The sequence below is a fragment of the Squalius cephalus genome (assembly GCF_949319135.1).
Source record: "Squalius cephalus genome assembly, chromosome: 8".
NCBI classification, from domain to species: Eukaryota; Metazoa; Chordata; class Actinopteri; order Cypriniformes; family Leuciscidae; genus Squalius; species Squalius cephalus.
Genome location: NC_137129.1, coordinates 18154550 through 18176827, shown reverse-complemented (window position 1 = coordinate 18176827; position 22278 = coordinate 18154550). Strand labels below are relative to the sequence as shown.

The 22278-nt window shown below is 36.3% G+C and overlaps 1 protein-coding gene across 9 annotated transcripts in view; it reads left to right on the top strand.

Annotated features, from left to right (window-relative positions):
* phactr4a (phosphatase and actin regulator 4a) overlaps positions 1–5780 on the top strand; it is a 72713-nt gene extending 66933 nt beyond the window's left edge. For all 9 annotated transcript variants that reach the window (XM_079878037.1, XM_079878034.1, XM_079878030.1 and 6 more), the window contains 6 exons: positions 197–353; positions 445–500; positions 616–677; positions 1517–1654; positions 3083–3159; positions 4010–5780. In XM_079878037.1, the coding sequence (XP_079734163.1) occupies positions 197–353; positions 445–500; positions 616–677; positions 1517–1654; positions 3083–3159; positions 4010–4025 (506 nt within the window). In that variant the 3' untranslated portion in view covers positions 4026–5780. The remainder of the gene's footprint in view (positions 1–196; positions 354–444; positions 501–615; positions 678–1516; positions 1655–3082; positions 3160–4009) is intronic.
* The last annotated feature ends 16498 nt before the right edge of the window (positions 5781–22278 follow it).

Sequence of the window (22278 nt, the reverse complement as noted above, 5' to 3'; positions counted from 1 at the left end):
TGTGATGAAGTAATAGTGTAATCTCCTTCAGAATGTAGTGATTTCCTCAAACTCTTTTCTAGCTAACAGATTTCTTATGTCAGAGCGTTTTAATCATCTTTGTGTTAGATCATGAATGTTACAACTTTGTTCTCACATAAGATCAATACAAAGTTTGTGAAAACACCTAATGAGGATTATCGGTGCATCTTGTTAGGTGGTCTTGCGAGCCGTGTGAAGCGAAAGGATACTCTGGCACTAAAGCTGGAGCGTCAGCAGGAGAAAGAGCAGTCTGAGGACCAGGAGAACATCGCCTGGAACAACAAAGAGCAGTGGGAAGCTGTCCGCAACAAGATCAGCACCACCCTCACAAGGTCTGCCTGTGTGTTCAGAGGGGTTTTATGGGGTCTTGGTCCTTTCCACACTGACACTGTGTGCATTTTATGTTTTTGTATGTTCTCATAGGAGGTTGAGTCAGAGACCCTCCGCACAAGAACTTGAGCAGAGAAATATCCTACTAGGTCAGTTACACCCCTTATCTTCTAGTCCTCTATAATGTTTGTGGTAATCAGTCATACATGGAATGCTTCCAAAAAAAAAAAATGTTCTCAATATCTGCGTGTTCTTCTGTTTCAGCCAAGAATGAAGCGGACCGACGGGCAGAAAGGAGCGAAATCAAGCGCAGGCTGACCAGAAAGGTTTGAAGGCACATTCATTACTTGACTAAGTTTGTCATGAAAACCACTAAAGGCTTAAATGTTTGGAATTAGTTTGAAAGGCGAATACACTACCGTTTGAAATAAGTCTCTTATGCTGCAAGGCTGCATTTAGTTGATCAAAAATTCAGTCAAAACTAATATTGTGAAGTAATATTACAATTTACAATAAGGTTTCTATTTGATTTTTATTTGATTTTTTTTTGTGATGGCAAAGCTGATTTAGCAGCCATTACTCCAGTCTTCAGTGTCACATGATCCTTCAGAAATCTTACTAATATGCTGATTTGCTGCTCAAGAAAAAGTATATGAATAGAAAGTTCAAAAGAGCAACATTTATTTACTTATTTTTTGTAACATTTTAAATATCTGACACTTTTTATCAATTGAATGCATCCTTGTTGAATAGAAGTATCAGTTTCTTCTAAAGGAAAAAAAAATCGTACTGACACCAATTTTTTTTTAACTGTACTGCATAAATTGTCTCTAAAGTCATGGTAATCAGCAGTAATTAAAAATTATAATACAATTTAACTTAAGTTAATTTTCTTATCCTTTTCCAGAATAAAAGCAGCCATACTCTCTCTGTTAGAGTTTCAAAATGTAATACAATAAATATTAAAACAAAAATAAGTTTGCTCACTACTCACTTCTGACTTCTTAACTATCAGTGCATAGTTCACAAAAATTATATCTAACCAAGTTACATCAACGGTTACAAACGGCTTCTAATTGTGTCAAAAATATTTTGAGTGAGGTGCAAGTAGATGCTAATCTTGCATGACGTGAAAGTAAATGTTGTTGTGTCTTTACATCTGCAGTTGTCACAGAGGCCCACGGTAGCTGAGCTCCAGGCCAGAAAAATCCTGCGCTTTCATGAGTATGTGGAGTGCACGCATGCTCAAGACTATGACCGGCGTGCTGACAAACCCTGGACCAAACTTACACCTGCTGACAAGGTCTGAATGAATTACTGGTCTCGTCTGCCCCCTAGTGGTGACCGATATAAGATCATTTCAATTTTGACTTGTGTTAAATGTCTGCTGTCCAATAAAGCAAGAAGTCTTTGCCAAACAAAGCTTATTTAAAAATGCACAATGACATTGAAAATACACTGATTTTCAACCATCATCCAACTTCAAAGTCTTGGAATTGTATGTTGATTTGACCACATAACATCATCATTAAGATGTAGTTCTGTAACTCCACACAACCAGTGATATTCTGACTAGGGGTGGAGGAAAAATTTGATTCTTAGATGTGGACGTGGACGATTCTGAATCGATTCACAAATGTCAAAAAATAAATTTTCTAAAAAAAAAAAAATATATTATAATAACGTAATATTGACGGAACGCAAAAAGGCGGAATTCTGAAGCGCGGACGTGCAGTCCCCGGACAGTCTGTGGCGTGCGCATAACAGAGACGCATGAAGGCTGAGAGCGAAATCAAAACGGCACCTTCTTTGTTAAAAGCTAACATAATTATGGAAAAATTGGCATAATTTCATTGTGGCCTTTTTTCTATTTTTGTATGAGAGCTGCTTTCTGTATTGTTTTGTTTTCACATCAATATGCTGTAAAAAGATCTGTTATACGTACATTATACTTAGGTTTACTGTACTGCCCTCCACAGTCACAGTGTGTATCAGTGCAATGCCAGTCACAGAAAGTTACATTTTGACTGTGCTCTCTACAGATGAGCATTACTTTTTTTGTATAAGCTGTTTTTGATTTGTGGTATACAGCAACGATTTCAAGTCACAGCTTTGTATGTTACTAATTATTCAGAATATGCGTACGTCCACAAGCATTATTTTTGTATGAAAGTTGCTGGAACATAATTCTATATTTTTGTATGAAAGCTGTTTGTGATTTTGCTACAGCTAAATGTTTATTTATTTTTTGTCTGAAGGATTATATTGCTTTATAACAGGAGGATGTTGGTTTGAAGTCTATTATTTTATGTTAGAAATTCAGAATATGCTGAAGTTTGTATTCATTGACTACAAGTACTAGCAGCATACTTGTAGTCAATGAATACAAACTTCAGCATATTCAGGCACACATTTCTTTTCCTGTTGGTTCTTTGCAATGTTGGGACATATGCTGGCAAATGTAACCTTACAGTTGACTTGCCAAATCACTTCCATTTGTTTTATTAATAAAAGATATTGGAAGTAAATTCTTTATGGGTCATTATAAATACTTTGCTTTAAAAGTACCAAGTAGTCACACAAAAAAAGACGCATCGATAATCGTTTTAGCATCGCATCGCAGCCCTCGTAATCGTAATCGAATCGTGAGATGCCTAGAGATTCCCACCCCTAATTCTGAGTGCTCAGGTTGTTCTTTCTCTTTACTCTTGTGTTCTTTGTTCTCCACTAGGCGGCCATAAGAAAAGAGTTGAACGAGTATAAGAGCTCAGAAATGGAAGTTCATCAGGAAAGCAGGATATACACCAGGTCTGACACTTTCAGCACTTTTTTTAATTTGCATATTATGCCTATATATACTTTCTGGATCTTATATACACTTAATTCAGAATATCCATATATGTATCTATTGAACCATTTAAATATTTCAATTTAATTTTCTGCTCACCAAAGCTGCATCTATTTGATCAAAATACAGTAAAACAGTATTATTACAGTAAAAGCAGTATTATTGTGAAATATTATTACAATTTAAAATAACAGTTTTCTATTTTAATATATTTTAAAATAGTAAAAAATCAAATATATATTAATTTATTCCTGTGAAGCTGAATTTCCAGCATCATTAATCCAGTCTTCAGTGTCACATGATCATTCAGAAATAATTTGAACATGCTGCTCAAGCAACATTTTCATTGTTAACAGTTGTGCTGCTTAATATTTTGGTGGATACTTTCATGATATTTTTTTTCAGGATTCTTTGATTATTGATATATATATATAGATCAGAAATAACAGTAAATGCATTAATAATGTTACAAAAGATTCATATTTTAAATAAATGCTGGTCTTTTTAACTTTCTATTATTTATTTATTTATTTAAATCACACTGACCCCAAACTTTTAAATGGTAGTATACACATAGAAGACATTTTTATTAAACAAAGTGAGAAATGGAGAAATGCAGAGCTTATTGTAGAATATTAATGAAAGAGTTCAGGGGGCGGCCACCGTTTTATTCCCAGACTTCCTTTTTTTTTTTTAATAAAGGCTATAATTAAAATAATCTGCATGTGAAAATGATCATTGTCTTTAACCGTCACATGGACTGAATGTGCATAACAAAAATGTAATTTATTCTTTCAATTCCTTTTGCAGGTTTCATCGGCCATAATCCGCATCCCTAAAGAGGAAACCCTAGACAGATAAAAGCTGCCCCCATAACTGCAGCTAAAAGCCTCCATCTCACTCCAGCATCCTGTTTCCCATGATCCTCCAGCGTATACTGATGAGTGCCCAGGCCAGCTGCTCAGTTCTCTAGAGTGAAAAGGAGGAGGAAGTGATGTGGATGTGTGCAGGACACTGGTACTTGATACTTCAGACACTTTTGGGCAGCAGGTTTGAAGTGCCAGCTCTCTGTAGAGTTTCACATGATTCCCATGGCCGGATCACTTTGTTGGAGTATTTCAGGGAAGAGAGGACACAGAACTGTGTGGATTGGGGGTGTTTTAATTGTCTTTATGGTACACACAGTTCTGTGATCAAGAATAGGCGTGTGTACTCAAACAATAATACTTTTATGGAAATGATGACACTGGTGATATAACTTTTTTAGTGGCGAGTGATTGTGAGAGACTGTGTGTGTGTGTGTGAATGTGTGTTTATAAATGCTGTCCACTCATGCCTTAACACTGGTACGAAATAACTTTTTTAGCCTGACCTTAGAGTAATACAGAACAAAGTCTGCATATAACACTGTTTCTCACCCTGAACACACACTGATGTGTGTTGATCTGAAAGCTCATCTTTGACATTCTCAGGACGTCAGCACTCGGTGTCACTTTCTATGTGCATTTTACTGTAAATTACCATCATTTTTTACTTGTTCACACAGATTAAACCACCTTCTTTAATATTCTTCTCTTTTAACAACACAGCACTTCACTTTAGATATTTCAAGCTTAATCACACAAAAACTTGCAATATTTTACCCCAAAATCATAAGAAAAATACATTTTTGGCATGAAGAAAATTAAGCCTCGAAACCACTAAGATTTTTAGCATTGTGATATTATTTTCGTGACATTTAAGCATGTTTTCCCCCAAAATATTCTTATTATAATGTTGTAACTTTTTTCTACTTTTTTGTCAATGCACATTCTCAATGGTAATTCTTGTTACTGTAATATATAATCTTTTTTTTTTTTACTTTATTACAATGCAATACTGTGATTCAGTACTTTTTCATATTAGCATGCATTAAAATGAGTGATTTTTTTTTTTTTTTTTTTTATCACACTACCGCAATGGAAATGAAATTTGTTTTCATATTACTGATTATTTTATTTTATTTTATTTTTTTCACAATGCCAAAAATTTTAATGATCTTAAGCTTCATTTTCTTTAGGCAAAACATTTTTTTTTTTTTTTTTTTTTTGTATTGTATTGGGGTGAAATATGACTTGGACATGTTATTGACATGTTTCACAAGATTCAGATGTAGATGATGATATAGTTCATTGAACAATTTAAAACAAAATGGTTGATGTTACATCATGGAGTCATTGTGAAAAATCTTGGTGCATTTTTGACTGGTACATAAAAGTGATTTTTTTTCCATGTCACTGCTGGTTTTATGGTACACTTTGTTTTGTAGGCCACCAAGAGGGCCTGTGCACTGTATAGAGACATGCTGTAGATTGATTATATTGTATATCTCGTCTTCCTGACATCAAACATTTGTTTTAATTGTAATTATAGTATTACACTATCCTGTTTTTATAAGGTGCAAACAGTATGGCTACAGGTTAAGTGATATAATAATCTGATACAGAACTGCTGTATAGTTAATTTTTTTATGTAAAGGTATTTTAAAAAGGTCTTTCAAGTAATACATGTACATTCACTTCACCATTAATTAAAACCTAAACTGTGAGTATCATGTGGTTCATTTATTTTGTATTATTATAATTTTATGTAAGACATCCCTGTGTACTGATGCATGGAACATATCAGTGTCCCTTGGATGCCTCATTAATGTGTTCACTAACACCAACAAACATGTCAGATTTTCCCTCCTTTTTTATATCACGTCACAGGTTTTGGAACATTCCATTGTAATTCCGTACTATAAGAATATGAGAATAATTCACTATCAAGGTACAGATATCAAAGTATAATGATTTTTAGTCTTGGTATTATGGTAATACCATTTTTTTTATATATCGAAGTACCATGGTATTACACCATCTGATGCCTGATATTGAACTATCTGTGTTCTACCTTGGCTAAATTAAAAGTGGATGGATGGATGGATGGATAGATAGATTGATGCTTACACATACTCCTACGGCCAATTTGGCATGTCCAATCTACCTAACCTGCATATCTTTGGACTGTGTTTGGGGAAACCAGCTAATGTAACAGTATATGATGGGCAATAAAGCTATTTGCATTATTTACTTGGGGCCTGTAGATGGCAGTATAGATTCGCTCAAAATTACTACTTGTCATGTGTTTCCTTAACCATTGCCTTTCATTGTTTTCCTGTCTGATCAAGATTTTCTTAAATATGTGATATATGTTTTTAACTGTTCTGGAATAGTTGTACAATTATGATCAACCACCATATTTATTCTTATTCTTGTAGCATCTTGTGTTTAATACCGCGAAGTATCAACAATCGTGTCTGTCAGCTGTGGTTTCATCTCAGTTAAATCTCTTTGTATGTGCACTCGAAAGCTTTTGAAATGTTAATTAATAAGCTTGCAAAGAGGGATACCATTGTGGCTCCCTTATTGATATGTTTATTAACAGCCCACCCATCATGACATTTTAAAGTTTTCTTCAGTCATGAATTTTAAATGGCTTTCCACTGCTCTCCAAACAGCTCTTCAACTCTCTCATCCATACACTGTCTCTATCCCTTTATCTGTCTTGCACAGTTAAAGTCACTTGTTTAAGTTTGTGTTTATGGCAAGCCGTTTTAGCATTGAATACACCTGGCTCTAGTCGTAATTTAGTTTTGACTAGTAAAATTTTCTGCAATTTTGACTTAATTGGAATTAAGATATCTACGTGATTATGACTAGTCATAATATGCATTAAATTTATAACAATGTTATTTTTTATATACATTCAAGATATCTACAATGCTATGTTGACTAGTCATATTCTCCCATTGATATGGCAGGTGGAATTGGCATATAAAACTATGATTTGACTATCCATAAATATATTTACTTAGTTTGTTTACCATATTTACATAAACACGTGATGGACAAGTATAATGCTTCAGAGGCAATTAAGGCAGACCCAGTCTCAAAAAGGTAAAAGCTGATTTGAAAAAGTTAATAAGCGTTTAGCTTGTATTAACATACTAATCTCATAGATTAGTACAGTAGGTTGTATGTGATGTAAAATGACCCAAACATACAGGACATTTATTATTAGACAAATTGGCGGATAACAGCAGTTTCCAAGTTAGGATTGGTAAATAAAATGTTTAAGGTGGGGCTTAGCAAAGGTGTGTTTGAATGCATGTTTCAGATATCGATAAAGTCATTTTGACCAATAAGAATATTAAACCCAGATGTCTACATTGAAATTCTTCCCAGTCACAAAGCTAAATGCAGATATCTCCAAACTTTTTCTTTGTCAGAAATCATCTTGAGATATCCATAATTAAATTGCAGATATCTTTAAATGAGATTTGACTAATCAAAAATCCAATTTATGATATCTGTATATGTAATTCGAAATTACTTTCAGATATCTAAAAAAATATATATTTATTAACTCTTTCACATGAAGGTTTAAAATATCCTAACTTTGCAGAAGAAAGAACTGCAGATAGATCGTAAAAAATGATAGAAATGAAATTTTTGGTTGAACTATCCCTTTAAAGATGAGAGTTTAGTTTAAGGGCACAGAAAGATAGAAATATTTTCAACACCACAAATGAATGTTAAGGGGTTTACAGGTTAGTTATATCATAACACTTGTCATAGCAAAATATCCTCACCTTTCATCTATAAATGAATCATCACATCATTGGTACTGCTGCTGTAGCTGATACATGAGCTTTACTATTTACACAGGGGCAACTGAGAGCTTTGACTTTAAAAAGGCTCATTGAAGTTCCTCTTCTAGTTTTTATTACACCGCTGGTAAACGGAATTAAGCTTCACCCTGCAGAGTGCCTGACTGTCGTCTGATTAATTCCTAGTGTGAAATACAGAGGCAGAGTCAGATTGCAAGAGAGCATAGAAAAGATGGAGAAAATGAGAGAATGTGAATATGAAAGGTAATAGAAAAGAGAAAAGAAAAGTTTGATTTCATATTCCCATATTCTCGGATGACAGAGAATTAGGTTTATAGAATCAGTGTGTCTGTGGACTGATTTTAGCGATGGAGGTGGGTGTCTCCTTTTCGGTTTCATTTCCAACTGTCTGACAACATCCATAAACATTCAGAAAACTTTAACTTGATTTGACTGTAGACATAATGAGAAATTTTCTTCATTCAAAACAGAACAGCAATTGGTTTTGTGCAAAAATATGGTAACACTTTAGAATACTGTTCCTTCATTAATGAATAACTACTCAGGAACAAATGAGTAATGCATTAGTAACACTCTAGTAACTACTATTAACTAACAAGAAACTCTGATTAACGAATTAGTAAGTAATAGCGCTCAGTCGGATGTGGTAGTTCACTATTAGCTAATAAATAACTACTATTTTTCATACCTCACTGAAGACTATAAGAACTACTATATACAGGTTAATAAATATTTATAATGCACAATGTTTAATATAAGGTAATGGTAGCCCATTAGTAATGAATCAAGTGTTACTACATCATTCTAAAGGAACTACTAATTATTTGGATCAGTATTCTAAAGTGAAGATCATGGGAACACACTAGTAATAACTAAAGTGTTACCAAATCCATTGGAAGGAATTGCTATTCAAAATCTTACAAAAATCTCAAAAGCTTACAATGACTTCAGTCAATATTAGGTAGTTATCATGTTTTTCACTTTAGAATACTGATCCAAATAATTAGTAGTTCCTTTAGAATGATGTAGTAATACTTGAGTCATTATTAGTGGGTTACCATTACCTTTTATTATAAATTATGCATTATTCATGTTAATTATGAACCTGTAGATAGTAGTTCTCTGGGAGGTATGAAAAAAATAGTAGTTCTTGATTAGCTAATAGTGAACTACTACATTCATCTGAGTGCTATTACTTACTAATTTGTTAATCAGAGTTTCTTGTTAGTTAATAGTAGTTACTAGAATGTTAATAATTCGTTACTCGTTTGTTCCTGTGTAATTATTCATTAATGAAGGAACAGTATTCTAAAGTGTTACCAAAAATATATATAAATATTTCATTTATAATAATATAATTTTGACTCAAATGCAATGAGCCGCTTGTAAAATGAAGGTAACTGCACATTCTACAGTAAATGAATGCATGTTGTTAAGTTGCTTGGTAACCATAAACAGCCTACAGTTATGGCCTGTATGCACACCAAGAACAATAGCAATAACTAAAATGAAAGAATGAATGAACGATGAAATCACAAGCTATATAAATAAATGTGACAGAGACTGTTAGGATAGGGTTAGATGTTAGGGTTTGGGTAAGTAAAATAAGTTGGCATGTATTTGCAAAGTTACTTACTGTGAGTAGCATGTCTGTTGGGGTACCATCAAAATAAAGTGTTAGCAGTTATTAAACAGACAGTCTACTAATACTCTAAAGACTGCTAGTTGACATGCAGTTGCAAAGTTACTTATAGTTAGTAGAATGTCAAACCTCACGTGGCTACGTTGAAGCGATAAATAATTCTTTATTATACATTTGTAAGGCCGGACAAGTAGTTTGTTGAGGGTTGGTTTGTAAAGAAAGACTACACGCCTGCGCACATATATATTCAAACGTGCATACCTAGACTAAACACGTAATGCGCATGTGCACGCCGTCTGCGTTTTTGCGTGTTTGAAGTTTGCGCAGAGATAACCTTTTTTTCAAAAATTTTCAAGGCTTGCACCTTGGAATCTATTTCAGGGTTTGCGTTCTCGAGCCACCAGACACTGATGTTGTGCGGATGAGCGGGCCGGAGTGTGTTTTCTGTTAGAACGGTGTCGTGTTAGCGGCCTCTAAGTTAATAACTAGTTATCTTTGCAACAGAAGTGAATCAATCAATCAAAACTAACTTTAGCTGGACAATAAATTTATTCTAGAGCTGCTGTAAAGCCAAAACAATCTCTGTTACTGTAATTTCCTATTATCACTGTAAAGCTGCTTTGAAACAATATATATTGTGAACTGGATCTACAAGTTGTTACATGCACCACAATGTAAAAAGACGATATTTAAAGAATAGAGATGCCTTGTGGAAGTGGCTCTTGCATTTAAAATGGTGGTGGTTCAGGTGAAAGGCCTGAATCTAACAAAGTGCTTTGTTTAGAGGTCAAAACAAACCCAATTTTCAGCCTGCGATAGAAAATCCCTGAGCCCCGAGCCAGAGAAAGAAGGTACTTTCTGATCAGAACCTCCCAAGGAGGTTCCCCGCAGAAGCAGCAGGAGATCAAGAACCAAGCTTTAGATGGCTAAAACGGAGCCATCAGCAGAAGCCATCTGCTGCCTTAGCGGTAGCACACTTCTCCAAATGTTTATCCTCAAACCCAGCCTTAGCAAAAGATTGAGTACTAAATCCGACGTTGGACTGCCAATCGTTGAAGCAAATTAGTACCCATATGCCCTGGAGGAGGGCTGGGGAACTGTGGCACTTGAGATCCACTTTCCTGCAGAATTTAACTCCAAACTTGATCAAACATGGTTGTAGCTTTCTAGTAATCCTGAAGAAATTGATTAGCTTGTTCAGGTGTATTTGACTAGGGTTGGAGCTAAACTCTGCAGGAAAGTAGATCTCGAGGGCCAGAGTCTGACCAACACTTCTGCCCTTGAGCCTCAACAGGGCCAGAGCTGCATCCATAGATTTTGTAAATGTCTGAGGAGCCAAGGCCAGGACGAGACAAAATGTTTCAGAGCTCTGCAGAGTTCAATGTGGCAGCATTGAATCTTCTGCATGTCATCAGGATAGAGCCAAAGATAAAGAGAGAACTCAGCTGGATTGCTCTCCATGGCCTCCAGTTCTACATCAGAACTCCAAGAACCTAACTTCTGCAGAGCTAGAGCAACGGGGTTAGCCGATCACCCTTCTTCACTTAAAAAGAAGGAGAGATGAGAACAAAGCACTGTCATCCTTAAGTTTTCACAGTGTAAACAATTAGATAAGTCGCTTTCTTTGTTTTAAAGAGCTGGATATCTACTTCAGGTCCTAAATAGGAGACGATGAGCATATGAAGCTTTGCGCCATGCTGCTTTATTTATCAAGTAGTAAAAACGGCCTTTCCCATGCCCAAAACAAGGTGTCTGTGGATGAAAGTTTTAGAATGAAATGGAAGTCATTTATGACACTTTTCAACAATAACGACATTGCACATGCACAGTGCTTTCTAGTTTCAGTTTTCAATCCGATCAATTGTTGACATATTCTGTTGATAGGATTAGAAAAGATTTAAACCACCCTTTACAACATGAATTAAATTTTAATTGGATTTGGGCAATTCATTCTGATTGACATGGTTATATGTGACTTTTCTATTCTGACAACGCTACTAGTCCGATTACAATCGGATTATTAGGGTCTATGTAAAGCCAGCTAGTGACGCAATACCTCAGTGGTCGGTGCTTGCACCATCTGAATTGATGTAATTCTGTACAGGCTTCAGACAATCGTCACACCAGAGGGTGTTCCCATAGATACTGATGCAGCGCTGAGTGAACATAAAAAGGAACTACACAAGTTTTTACCACCCACGGGGCTGTTGGACATCTAATTGTAATTGGTTGACCAACGTTTTAAGTTGTGTGATCCTTTTTCAGTGAATGCACATCTAAAGAAGTTCCAGGCAGGTCTTGACAACAATTACAGTTCTATATTACTTCTCCAAAGTATTTCATTTATTTCAAAGACCCTTGCAGCCCACCACAGCAAAGAAAAAATAAATAAATAACAAAGACACTGAAGTAAACATAACAAACATGACAAAATGACAATTTCAAAGAATATCTCTGCTCTTTCTCTCTTCCAAGTACACACACACACTTACAGACATTTCCACACACACAGATGAAAATAATTAAAGCTGCCCTGCAACTTTATCATAATTATCAACAAAACCATTTCGCTTCTTAAGAGCTACCTGACTTTTCAGTAGCAAGATTGTAATATTGTTATTTTTTAATTAGTTAAACTTACATATTCGCTGTTGACACAAGAGTGTTTTAAAGACAAAAACCTGAAAAAAACAAAATACGATGTTGTAACCGTGATATAAGCAGACCACTATAACTGACTTTGTAAAATTATTGGGGGGAAAATCCACTTAGCTTCGTGTTGTGGCTTGATTACCCTACTATTTATCAATAATTCAATTTAGTATTTTGTGAGTTTTGGGTTTCATAGAGTTACTTGAATGTACACAGAGTAACTTTTAAAATGAACAATCAATTTTAGAAATCTATTTAAAATTATGCGCACTCCCAAGAGATGAAAACCAATGTACTTCTAATGGGGCTGACATGTTGATATTACATGACCAGCTAAATACTACTGACTTTTTGTTATTAGCATGGATTATTCATCAAATAGTGCAGGTTGTTGAGGAAAGGTGTGCTATTACTTTTCTAAACAATTGTACAATTTTCACCTGGAGAACTACACAATGGACCAAAAAGAGACTTGCATCAAAAGAAGGACCAAAGCCATATCTAGAGTCCAGAATATCATAAAGACACTGGCTGTGCCCAAAGTCGCCCCCTTACTTCCTTATGTGGTTACCGAAGCCATAGGGGCCATTATCAAGTGCACACATACAATCCAATAATGCACTACACCACCCGCTAGAATATACCCATGCACTGTGAGGATTGCGGCACATGAATTCCTGCGTCTCATCAGAAGATGGTGAACAATTAATGTATGGAATAGAGCATAATAGGGGTCAATTTTAGATATAGCTGTAGACTCTGGGCCAGTAAGCAACCAGCTTTTTATCACCCATAACACCCTAGCAACTGCATACTGTAGCAATTCCCTAAAAACTCTCAGAACCCCTCAGGAACCGCACAACACCCTGGCATTGGGGAAGTTAAGTCTTTCTGCTATATGGTACTGTTTTACAGATACAGATGAGTTAGTACACTGGCTTTGTTGTTGTTGTTGTTGTTGTTGTTGTTATTTGGAGAAAGCATATCACTGTTAAGGGGAAATGAGGTCTGCAGAGGCAATGAAGCAGTCATTTCTGGGTCTCTGCAGGCTTCCTGATCTTGTGGGGAATCCACATTGTCACTGATGCTGATGTGAGCCTCATTAAAATATGCTGGACTGGCAAGATTTTCCCTCAGTAATGCATTTCATTTTCTCAATCCAGTCTCAGGAGTTTAGCTTGTCAAGTAATCCCTATAAAGCGGCAGTCATACACCTGGGAGTGTGATTAAAAAATGTTTAAACACAAATGCTAAAGCAAATCTGTGGTCACATGTAAATTTGGACACTGTGGGACAATTATTTTATTTACCAAATGTTGCAAATTAATATGATTTGACTTTTTCATGGCACACAAAAGGAGTTAAAAATTTCTGAAGCCATTTCATAGCATTGTTTGAGGAAAAGACAGAATTTTATCTGATATTTGTGACAGTTGACATACCGCTATAAGCCTTTAGACTGATAATGACCTTTTTAAGTATGTGTTCATAGGCTACTTAAATAAGATAAGAGATAGGAGTAAAACATTATATAACCACATAAAGGTAAACATATTGTAGCAAAATGAGCATCTGCTGCTCCGCCAGGACTCAAGATTTTCGATCTACTGAAGAATGTACAGTGATATTTTACAGGGTCTCAGGCCATTACTCAAATGCCTTAAGTAATATTTCTCACTGTATTCTATAGCATAACCACAGGCTATGATTCATCTCACAGTATGTCCGAACATGTGAAATCTGCAGCAAAGACTTAAGCACAAACAACCCTTTACAGAGCCATATTGTATGTCTAATAAATGGGTGTTAACAGATGGCAGCATTAAAAGGGTCATGAATTGCATTTTTTATTATTATTTACTGAGGTGTACTTATAATGTTAGAAGTATTTTTACATCAAAAACTGTCATAATTTAGAAAAAAAAAGGCCATTTCCATCCTGATTTTACATTTAAAGGGGCGTGTCTCCTTTAAGACTTTGATGTAAATGGCCACTACTATGATTGGCATATCTTTGCATAAGAAAAAAAAAAAAAGTATTACATGTATAACTTTTTTGAAAACTTTCAGTATGTTCCCAAAGGAAACATGTATTGCTCAGTGGTTGCTTTTCCTGAGCTCAGGAGACTTAGTTGTGATTCTCATATCTCTCATTTTAGTATCAACAGCATTTCAGTATGTTCCCAGAGGAAAAATCTAAGCTCAGTGGGTGTTTTTCCTGAGCTCAGGAGACTTAGTTGTGATTCTCATATATCTCTAATTTTAATATCAACAGCATTTCAGATGTTTCTCCTACAATTCCTTAGGATAAATAAAAATAGACACAAATGAGATATGAGAAATATTTGAGACACAAAGAGTCAAAACTGAGAACATGGTGGAAGAAACATAGAACATATTAGGGCTGTCACTTTTTATTCGATATTCGAATATGCATTCGAACATGACGTGAAATATTCGAAATCGAACTATAAATAAACTATCCGGTTTTTAAAGTGGCATGTTTTGCTCATTTTTACAGTCTATGATTAGACCGTTTGCTTTTTATTTTATTGTTTGCCATCTCATCCAGTAGCGGCCGCTCTAAACGTATTGTAGCGTATAGGCCCATGACCAAATCAAGCGAATAATAGCCAATAGCCAGCTTGTTTTGTAAATGGAAAATAACGACAAGACTAAAGAGACCGCGCTGTAATTCCTGCCTATTACGCACACACACACACACACACACACACACGACCCACAGAAAAGACGCGTGTCAGTATCAAGTTCTCTTTCGGGCTTGAACAAACCACAACACACAAATTATGCCAAATGTCCGTTTTGTCGAGTGTCCTTACAAGAGCAGTCTTAAATTATTTAAATAAAGTCTTAAATGAACGTAGAGATTTGTGAGAAAATGCGACGCGTGTCAGATCGCGTCTCTCTGTCCGCACCGGCTGGTCTTAAAGTGTCATTAATGTTAATCAAAGAACAAAGGTAAGAGAGTAAATTACTCACTCAGACCCGGCGCCAGGAGGATTATTATATACCGATAGCCTAATAATCATGAATGCACTCCGCTATCTTTTAACACATCTCCGGCGAACGGCTTCTTCACGCAAAAGAAAAACTCTTCATGAAGCGCAGTGAAATTCAGCGACCATGTGGCGTTTCCTGATGGATCGAGGTTGTTCGTTAACTTCATTTTACATTTTACTCGTAGATATTCGAATATATTCGAATACAATGCTTGATATTCGATATCCGTTCGAATTTGATTTTTCTCAAAAGTGACAGCCCTAGAACATATCTTTATCATGTTTCTGCAATCTCTTTCAAGACTCCATTATAGGAATATTAATAAATATTCCACGATGGACTGAATCGTGAAAGGCACCTTTTTCTGCCCGAAGCTGCTCCGGCGCCTCCTTCGCTCTTTATACTCTCGATGGCGGGGTGGCCAAGGGTTACGTGGAGATTCCCCAGGTGGAATGTGCAGTTGCAATTCAGCTATGCTGAGTGTTGTGCTGCGCAAAGTCCACGTCTCCCATCCAGGGCCAGTAAGTTCTCAGCTGCTCTCGCTGCCAAGGCTTACAGCGCTTCTGGACAGGCCGCCTCTGCCCTGCATCCCATGGCCCTCCTGCAAAGTCTACTTTCTTTACCGCCCCATCTCCCAGGCCGGCCTCTTCGGCGACGCTGTCTTCAATTTTTTTTTAACAGAAGCAGACGATTAAACACATCCTGCCCCGGCAGTCTGCTATTCATTTATATATATATAGCCACTCTGTAGAAAACAATGATGTCATCGTCCAGCTCAGTTCAGTTTTCATTCAATGGTGTCAATGCAGGCAGATCAATAATATTGTTGAATATAAAGTGTCCCCAAGCCAAAAGCCAAAGGCGGCAAAGGCAGTGGCAAGGAACCAAAACTCCATCAGGTGACAGAATGGAGAAAAAAAAAAAAAAATCTGGAAAACGTACAAATTCTACGAGGTGGCTTATTCGTACGAATTCATACGACCTGGCTCGTACGAATTAGTACGATTTTTGCAAAATCGTACATATTTTACGAATTGGCCAATTCGTGTGAATTCATACGAATGACCTACCCCTGACCCCGCCCCTAAACCTACCCATCACGTGGGTTTAGACAAATCGTACAAATTCGTACGAGCTAGGTCGTACGAATTAGTACGAATTAGCCAACTTTTTATCATTCGTACGAATTCGTACGAATTGGTCGTGAGATAGCGTTGGGCTCAGTCAGGGGGGCCAGTTCTCCTCTGGCCAATGAACGAACAGTGTATGCTTATGATTCAGGCAGCATTATAGGTCAGAAGTCAGACTGGATCAGAACATTCAGAATATTCAGACATCACGCCGGTATGGAGACGGGTTTGTTGAGGATTAGTGCCGATGGCTGTCGTGTCGATGAGACCTTCACAGGGAAGAGTCTAGTTGACACAATCTCTCTTTTGATCGATATGACATCCCTTTATTTACTGCTACAAGCTGATAACGGTTAGATAAGTATGATTTAAACCATACTAATGCAATTCCACTAATGCCAACATAATTTTCTAGTCTATTCAAAAGAATGTTGTGGTCGATGGATGGTATCAAATGCAGCACTAAGATCCACACTAATAACACTAATAGAGAGATACAACCACAATCGGATGATAAGAGCAAATCATTTGTAACTCTAATGAGAGCAGTCTCAGTACTATGATAAGGTTTAAATCATGACTGGAAATCCTCGCAGATACCATTTCTTTCTAAAAAGGAACATAATTGTGAGGATACTGCCTTTTCTAGTATTTTTGAAAGAAAGGGTAGATTTGAGATTGGCCTGAAATTTACTAATTCTGTAGGATCAAGTTGTGTTTTTATAACAAGAGGTTTAATAATAGCCCGTTTTTGGTATATATCCTAATGACAAAGATTAATTAATGATTTTAAGTAGAGGGTCTATGACCTCTGGAAGCATCTCTTTTAGTTGATTAGTCGGTATAGGGTCTAGCATACATGTTGTTGATTTAGATGATTTAAGGAGTTTAGACAATTATTCCTCTCCTATAGCAACGGATGAATAGAATTTTTCCTCAGTGACCCTACAATGCACTGTCTGATAGTAGACTGTTGCATAGTTATAATTTTCTCCCTAATATTATCAATCTTGCAAGTAAAGAAGTTCATAAAGTCATTACTGTTATGCTGTTTGGAAACTTCAGAAGTTGAAGCTTTATTTCTTGTTAATTTAGGCACTGTATCAAATAAATACCTAGGGTTGTGTTTGTTTTCTTCTAAGAGAGATGAAAAATAAGCAGATCTAACATTTTTTTAAGATCTTTCTGTACGCAATGTTTCCATGAAATGCGAAAAACTTATAGTTTTGTTTTCTTTCAGCTACGCTCCATTTTTCTGGCTGCTCTCTTAAGGGCCTGAGTGTGCTCGTTGTACCACAGCATTAGAGTATTTTCTTCTATCTTATTTAAGTGCAAAGGAGCAACTGTGTCTAAAGTGCTGGAAAAGAGAGAGTCAATAGTTTATGTTGCAATATTGAGTTATTCTAAGCTATCTGGGATGCTGAGGAGATGAAACTGATCAGGAAGATTATTAATAAAGCAATATTTAGTGGCAGAGGTGATAGTTCTACCATATTTGTAACAGGGAGTCGGCCTTGCAGCCTTGGCAAAATGGAGTATACACAAGACTAGATAATGATCTGAGATGTCATCACTCTGCTGCAGAATTTTGAAGGCATCAACATTGATTCCATGTGACAATATTAGATCTAAAGTATGATTACGACAATGAGTGTGTCCTGACACGTCTTGTCTAAATCCAATAGAGTTTAGAATGTCTCTAAATGCCAATCCCAATGCGTCTTTTTCATTATCTACGTGGATATTTAAATGACCAACAATTAGGACTTTACCTGCAGCCACTAACACTTCAAAAGAACTGTATTTAATACTAGACTTCTCAGTAATACTGAAGATATTAGTATAAATACAGCAACACTCCCCCTTTGCCTTTCAGACGAGGCTCATGTTTATAACTATAATCTTGGGGGTGGGCTCATTTAAAGTAAAGTAATTATCTGGTTTTAGCTAGGTTTCTGTCAAACAGCACATCTAAGTTATAATCGGTAATCATATCATTTACAATAAGTGCTTTTGAAGAAAGGGATAGAATATTCAGCAACCCGAGCTTTATCATTTGTTCATCTGTATTATATCTGTCTTTAATTTGTTGAACATCAATTACATTTTTACCCTTAAATAGGTTTCAGAGTTTTTTGTATTTCCTAGTTCGGGGAACAGACACAGTCTCTATATGATGATATCTAGGTGAAAGAGTCTATATGTGATGGGATTTATCTAGCTTCTGTGAGGTGAGACAGCCAGCAGACGGTCGGTTTAGCCAGTCTGTCTGCTTCCTGACGAGGCCCCCAGATAGTAAAGCTTCAACTCTAAAACTATGTGCCATATTACTAGAGAGAAGAGCAGCACCATCCTAGGAGGGATGAATGCCATCTCTTTTTAACAGGTCAGGTCTTCCCCAAAAACTTTTCCAATTGTCTACGAACCCTATATTATTCTGTGGACACCACTTAGACAGCCAGCCATTGAGTGAGGACAGACTGCGAAGTATCTCATCACTCCGGCGAACAGGAAGGGGGCCAGAGCATATTACAGTGTCTGACATTGTACTTGCGAGTTCACACCCCTCTTTAATGGTAATTTTAGTGATATCCGACTGGCGAAGTCGAAAATCATTAGTGCCGACATGGATAATAATCCATGTCGGCACTAATGCCGACATGGATAAATTAAACGAGCATAAATTAAATAATTATCTATTCATGTAATTGTACATAGTTAGTAGACAATTTTTTGTACTTTTTTGATGTGTTCAAATTTTGGTTGTGTGGACTTTCATTGGATGGACAAAAGCAATGAAAGAATTAAAAAAATATATTTTCATTAGTGATGAATGGAAGTCTTATAGGTTTGGAACACAAAGGTTAGTAAATGATGACAGAATTGTCATGTTTGGGTGAACAAATCATTTAAGATTGCATTTAATGTTTTGACTTGGTGGTACATGGATGGTATGATTTGTGTAGAGGCCTGAATAGTTTGAGGACTACTCGTCTGGACGATTTCGCTCTTGTGTCTGTTATTAAAGCCTCTGGGCATCATCAGAGTGTCAGGAATCTTCTTGAGACAGAGTGGTCGTGACTGTAGCCTCAGTAAGCTAGTGTACTGTAGGTGCACTCAGTGGACCGGCCAAGTAAAAAAACAAACAAACAAAAAAAACACTCCAGAGTAAGACATCTCCAGCTGTCAGGAAATTAAGAGCAACCAACAAAACAGAAAAAGTACATAATGGAGAGAAATATGCAAATCGACAAATCATCATTAAAGTTGTTAATTTGCTGTCACTGTGGGATGCACATACAGTGTTTTTCATAGCAGCACTCTCTGAAAAACAGTGTCCCTGTGAAAAATATCCACTGGGAATCCAGTGTGATAGTGTTAGTAATGAACACGCCAAACACACTTGCAAATGTGCTGACCTGAGCCTGAGGGGTCGACTATTTCAAAACCTAACGAAAGATCCATTACTCATTACCTGCTGATCACACAACAAACCGCTGAGTTACTAGCTGCTGATCGACCGTGTCTCTGGGCTTCAGCTCAATCACAGTGGACATTTTAGAATGTAATCTCTCCATGTGTCAACTCAAACTTAATTTGAAAGGGGTCATGAACTGCATTGTTTTGTTGTTTTATAAATGTTTCCTGTGGTGCACTTATAATGTTTGTATGATTTTTACATCAGAAATTGTCATAATTTAGAAATAAAATTATAGACATTTTCCCTACCCTGATTTTAGCCCTCTGATTTGAAAGCTGTTTGAAGGGGCGTACCTGCTGTGAAACTTCTGTGACTGAGACTTCAACTAATTGAGTAAAGATTACAGATTAAAGATTAAATAAATTGATTTATGTGATTTAAGTGTTGAAAGTGTTGATCTATGGCATTATATTTATATCGTAACACGAAAGGTTGCAGTGATGAGCATTGGAGCCGATCACAGACATGTTGAGCGCATGAATGCACCGATCGTCTCGTCATAGCAACTTGATTTCTGCACACTAACGAATGCTTTCATCATAACTAACTGTGCAAACACAATGTAAATAAGAGATTTGTTGATTACTTTTGACGCGAGTCCAGAACTCAGTCACTAGCCGCGCTTCCATTACCCTTCAAATTGCACAAATCAATTTTGCAAAAACACCCATATATTGCAAGAATGTTTTTACGCTCGCTTGAGGTGGTTTTTCAGTCAATTCAAAAAAGGAATATTTCGCAAAACTGCAATGGAAGACAAAAGTAGCCTAATACGGGAATACGGGATTCTAAACAACAAAGAAATGCCACAATTTATCAAGACCTTGAAGTAGATAGGAGGGAGAAACACCTCATACGTGGCTGCTCCCAACTATAAAGGACTTTCCTTGCCATTAAAGCTTGGATAACATGCCTATGTCTCCTCCAATTAAAAATAATGGCTAGTGCGGTGACTGAGATACGTAAACCTACCAACATCCATTGCCATGATTTTTGGAATGACTTATCGCGAGAGGAAAAAATTATGTTTTAGTCACATAACATCAGTTAATGGAAACGCCTTCATTTCGCAATAGTTTTTTATCAACATTTAGAAAATATCCAAAAGTTTTGCGCAAACCTGTAATGGAAACGCAGCTACTGATTAACACATGCTGTTTGATTGACAGCTCCAGCAACTGCAAAGGAAGCGTTCTATATCTAATTTAATCACAGTTTTAATAACAGATTATTTTCATCCTACTAAGAGGAACAATGTGAAGACCGTTCACATTAGACCGTTAAGTCACTCACTAGTTTGATTTACTGGCAACCTAGGCCTAGACAAAGACCATCTGATTGAATGAATCATTACCAGAAATCACTGGTCACAGATCAGGCATTAGAATGAACAGTTACTTACATGTTGTGGCATTAAAGGGTAACTCTCGCCAAAATTGAACCTAGGCTCTTTTTGTTAATCTACCCGAGTCAAACTTTCATGTAAAAGCATAATTAGAACGGAAATGGCACTTTTAAGATTGACCGTATTATCGTTTTAGGTCAAAATGCCTTTTGAATGGGAGTGCATGGGGCACTTCTATGATAGCATCAAAATCGCTATTTTTAAAACACTAAGAAGGCTCGACACAACATAAAACTGTGCTCGAAGTATCACCAGGGGTTCTACACATGAACTTGAGCATTGACTACATTGTTTGTGTACACAAAGTTTACTAAAAAGAAAGGTTTTGTACGACTCACTTTATCAGTTAGTGTTTCCGGTGGCTGGAATTTTGTCAGTCAAAAGTAGTCGATCTCCGAATGATACGTAACATGAGGAGAGTAAAGATGGAAAGCTCCTAAAGTTGTTTCCATATAAATTCACAGATAATTTTTTATCAAAGATATCATGCTTTTCATTGAAATTACAAGTTCATGACATCCCACATGAAAATAACCTATATAAACATATATGTTTTAATATAGATTTTGATATAGATTTTTAATATATATGACATATATAAAATTGCCCGTTTTCCTATATTATATGTACATATATGCACATATATGCACCTATATGTTCACCTATATATGCACCTATATGTTCACCTATATATGCACCTATATGTTCACCTATATATGCACCTATATGTTCACCTATATGTTCACCTATATATGCACCTATATGTTCACCTATATATGCACCTATATGTTCACCTATATATGCACCTATATGTTCACCTATATGTTCACCTATATATGCACCTATATGTTCACCTATATATGCACCTTCTTTTTATTCAGCTACAGCTGAATAGCTCATAGCTGAATGCCTTTGTCCTTATTAGGGATTAGGGCCATTAAGAGAGGGGTCTTTGTCTTCACATTATGTGAAACAGTGTTTTTGAGGTGCAGAATAACATTTTTAAAGGCCACAGACCTTTACCACTCTAAACT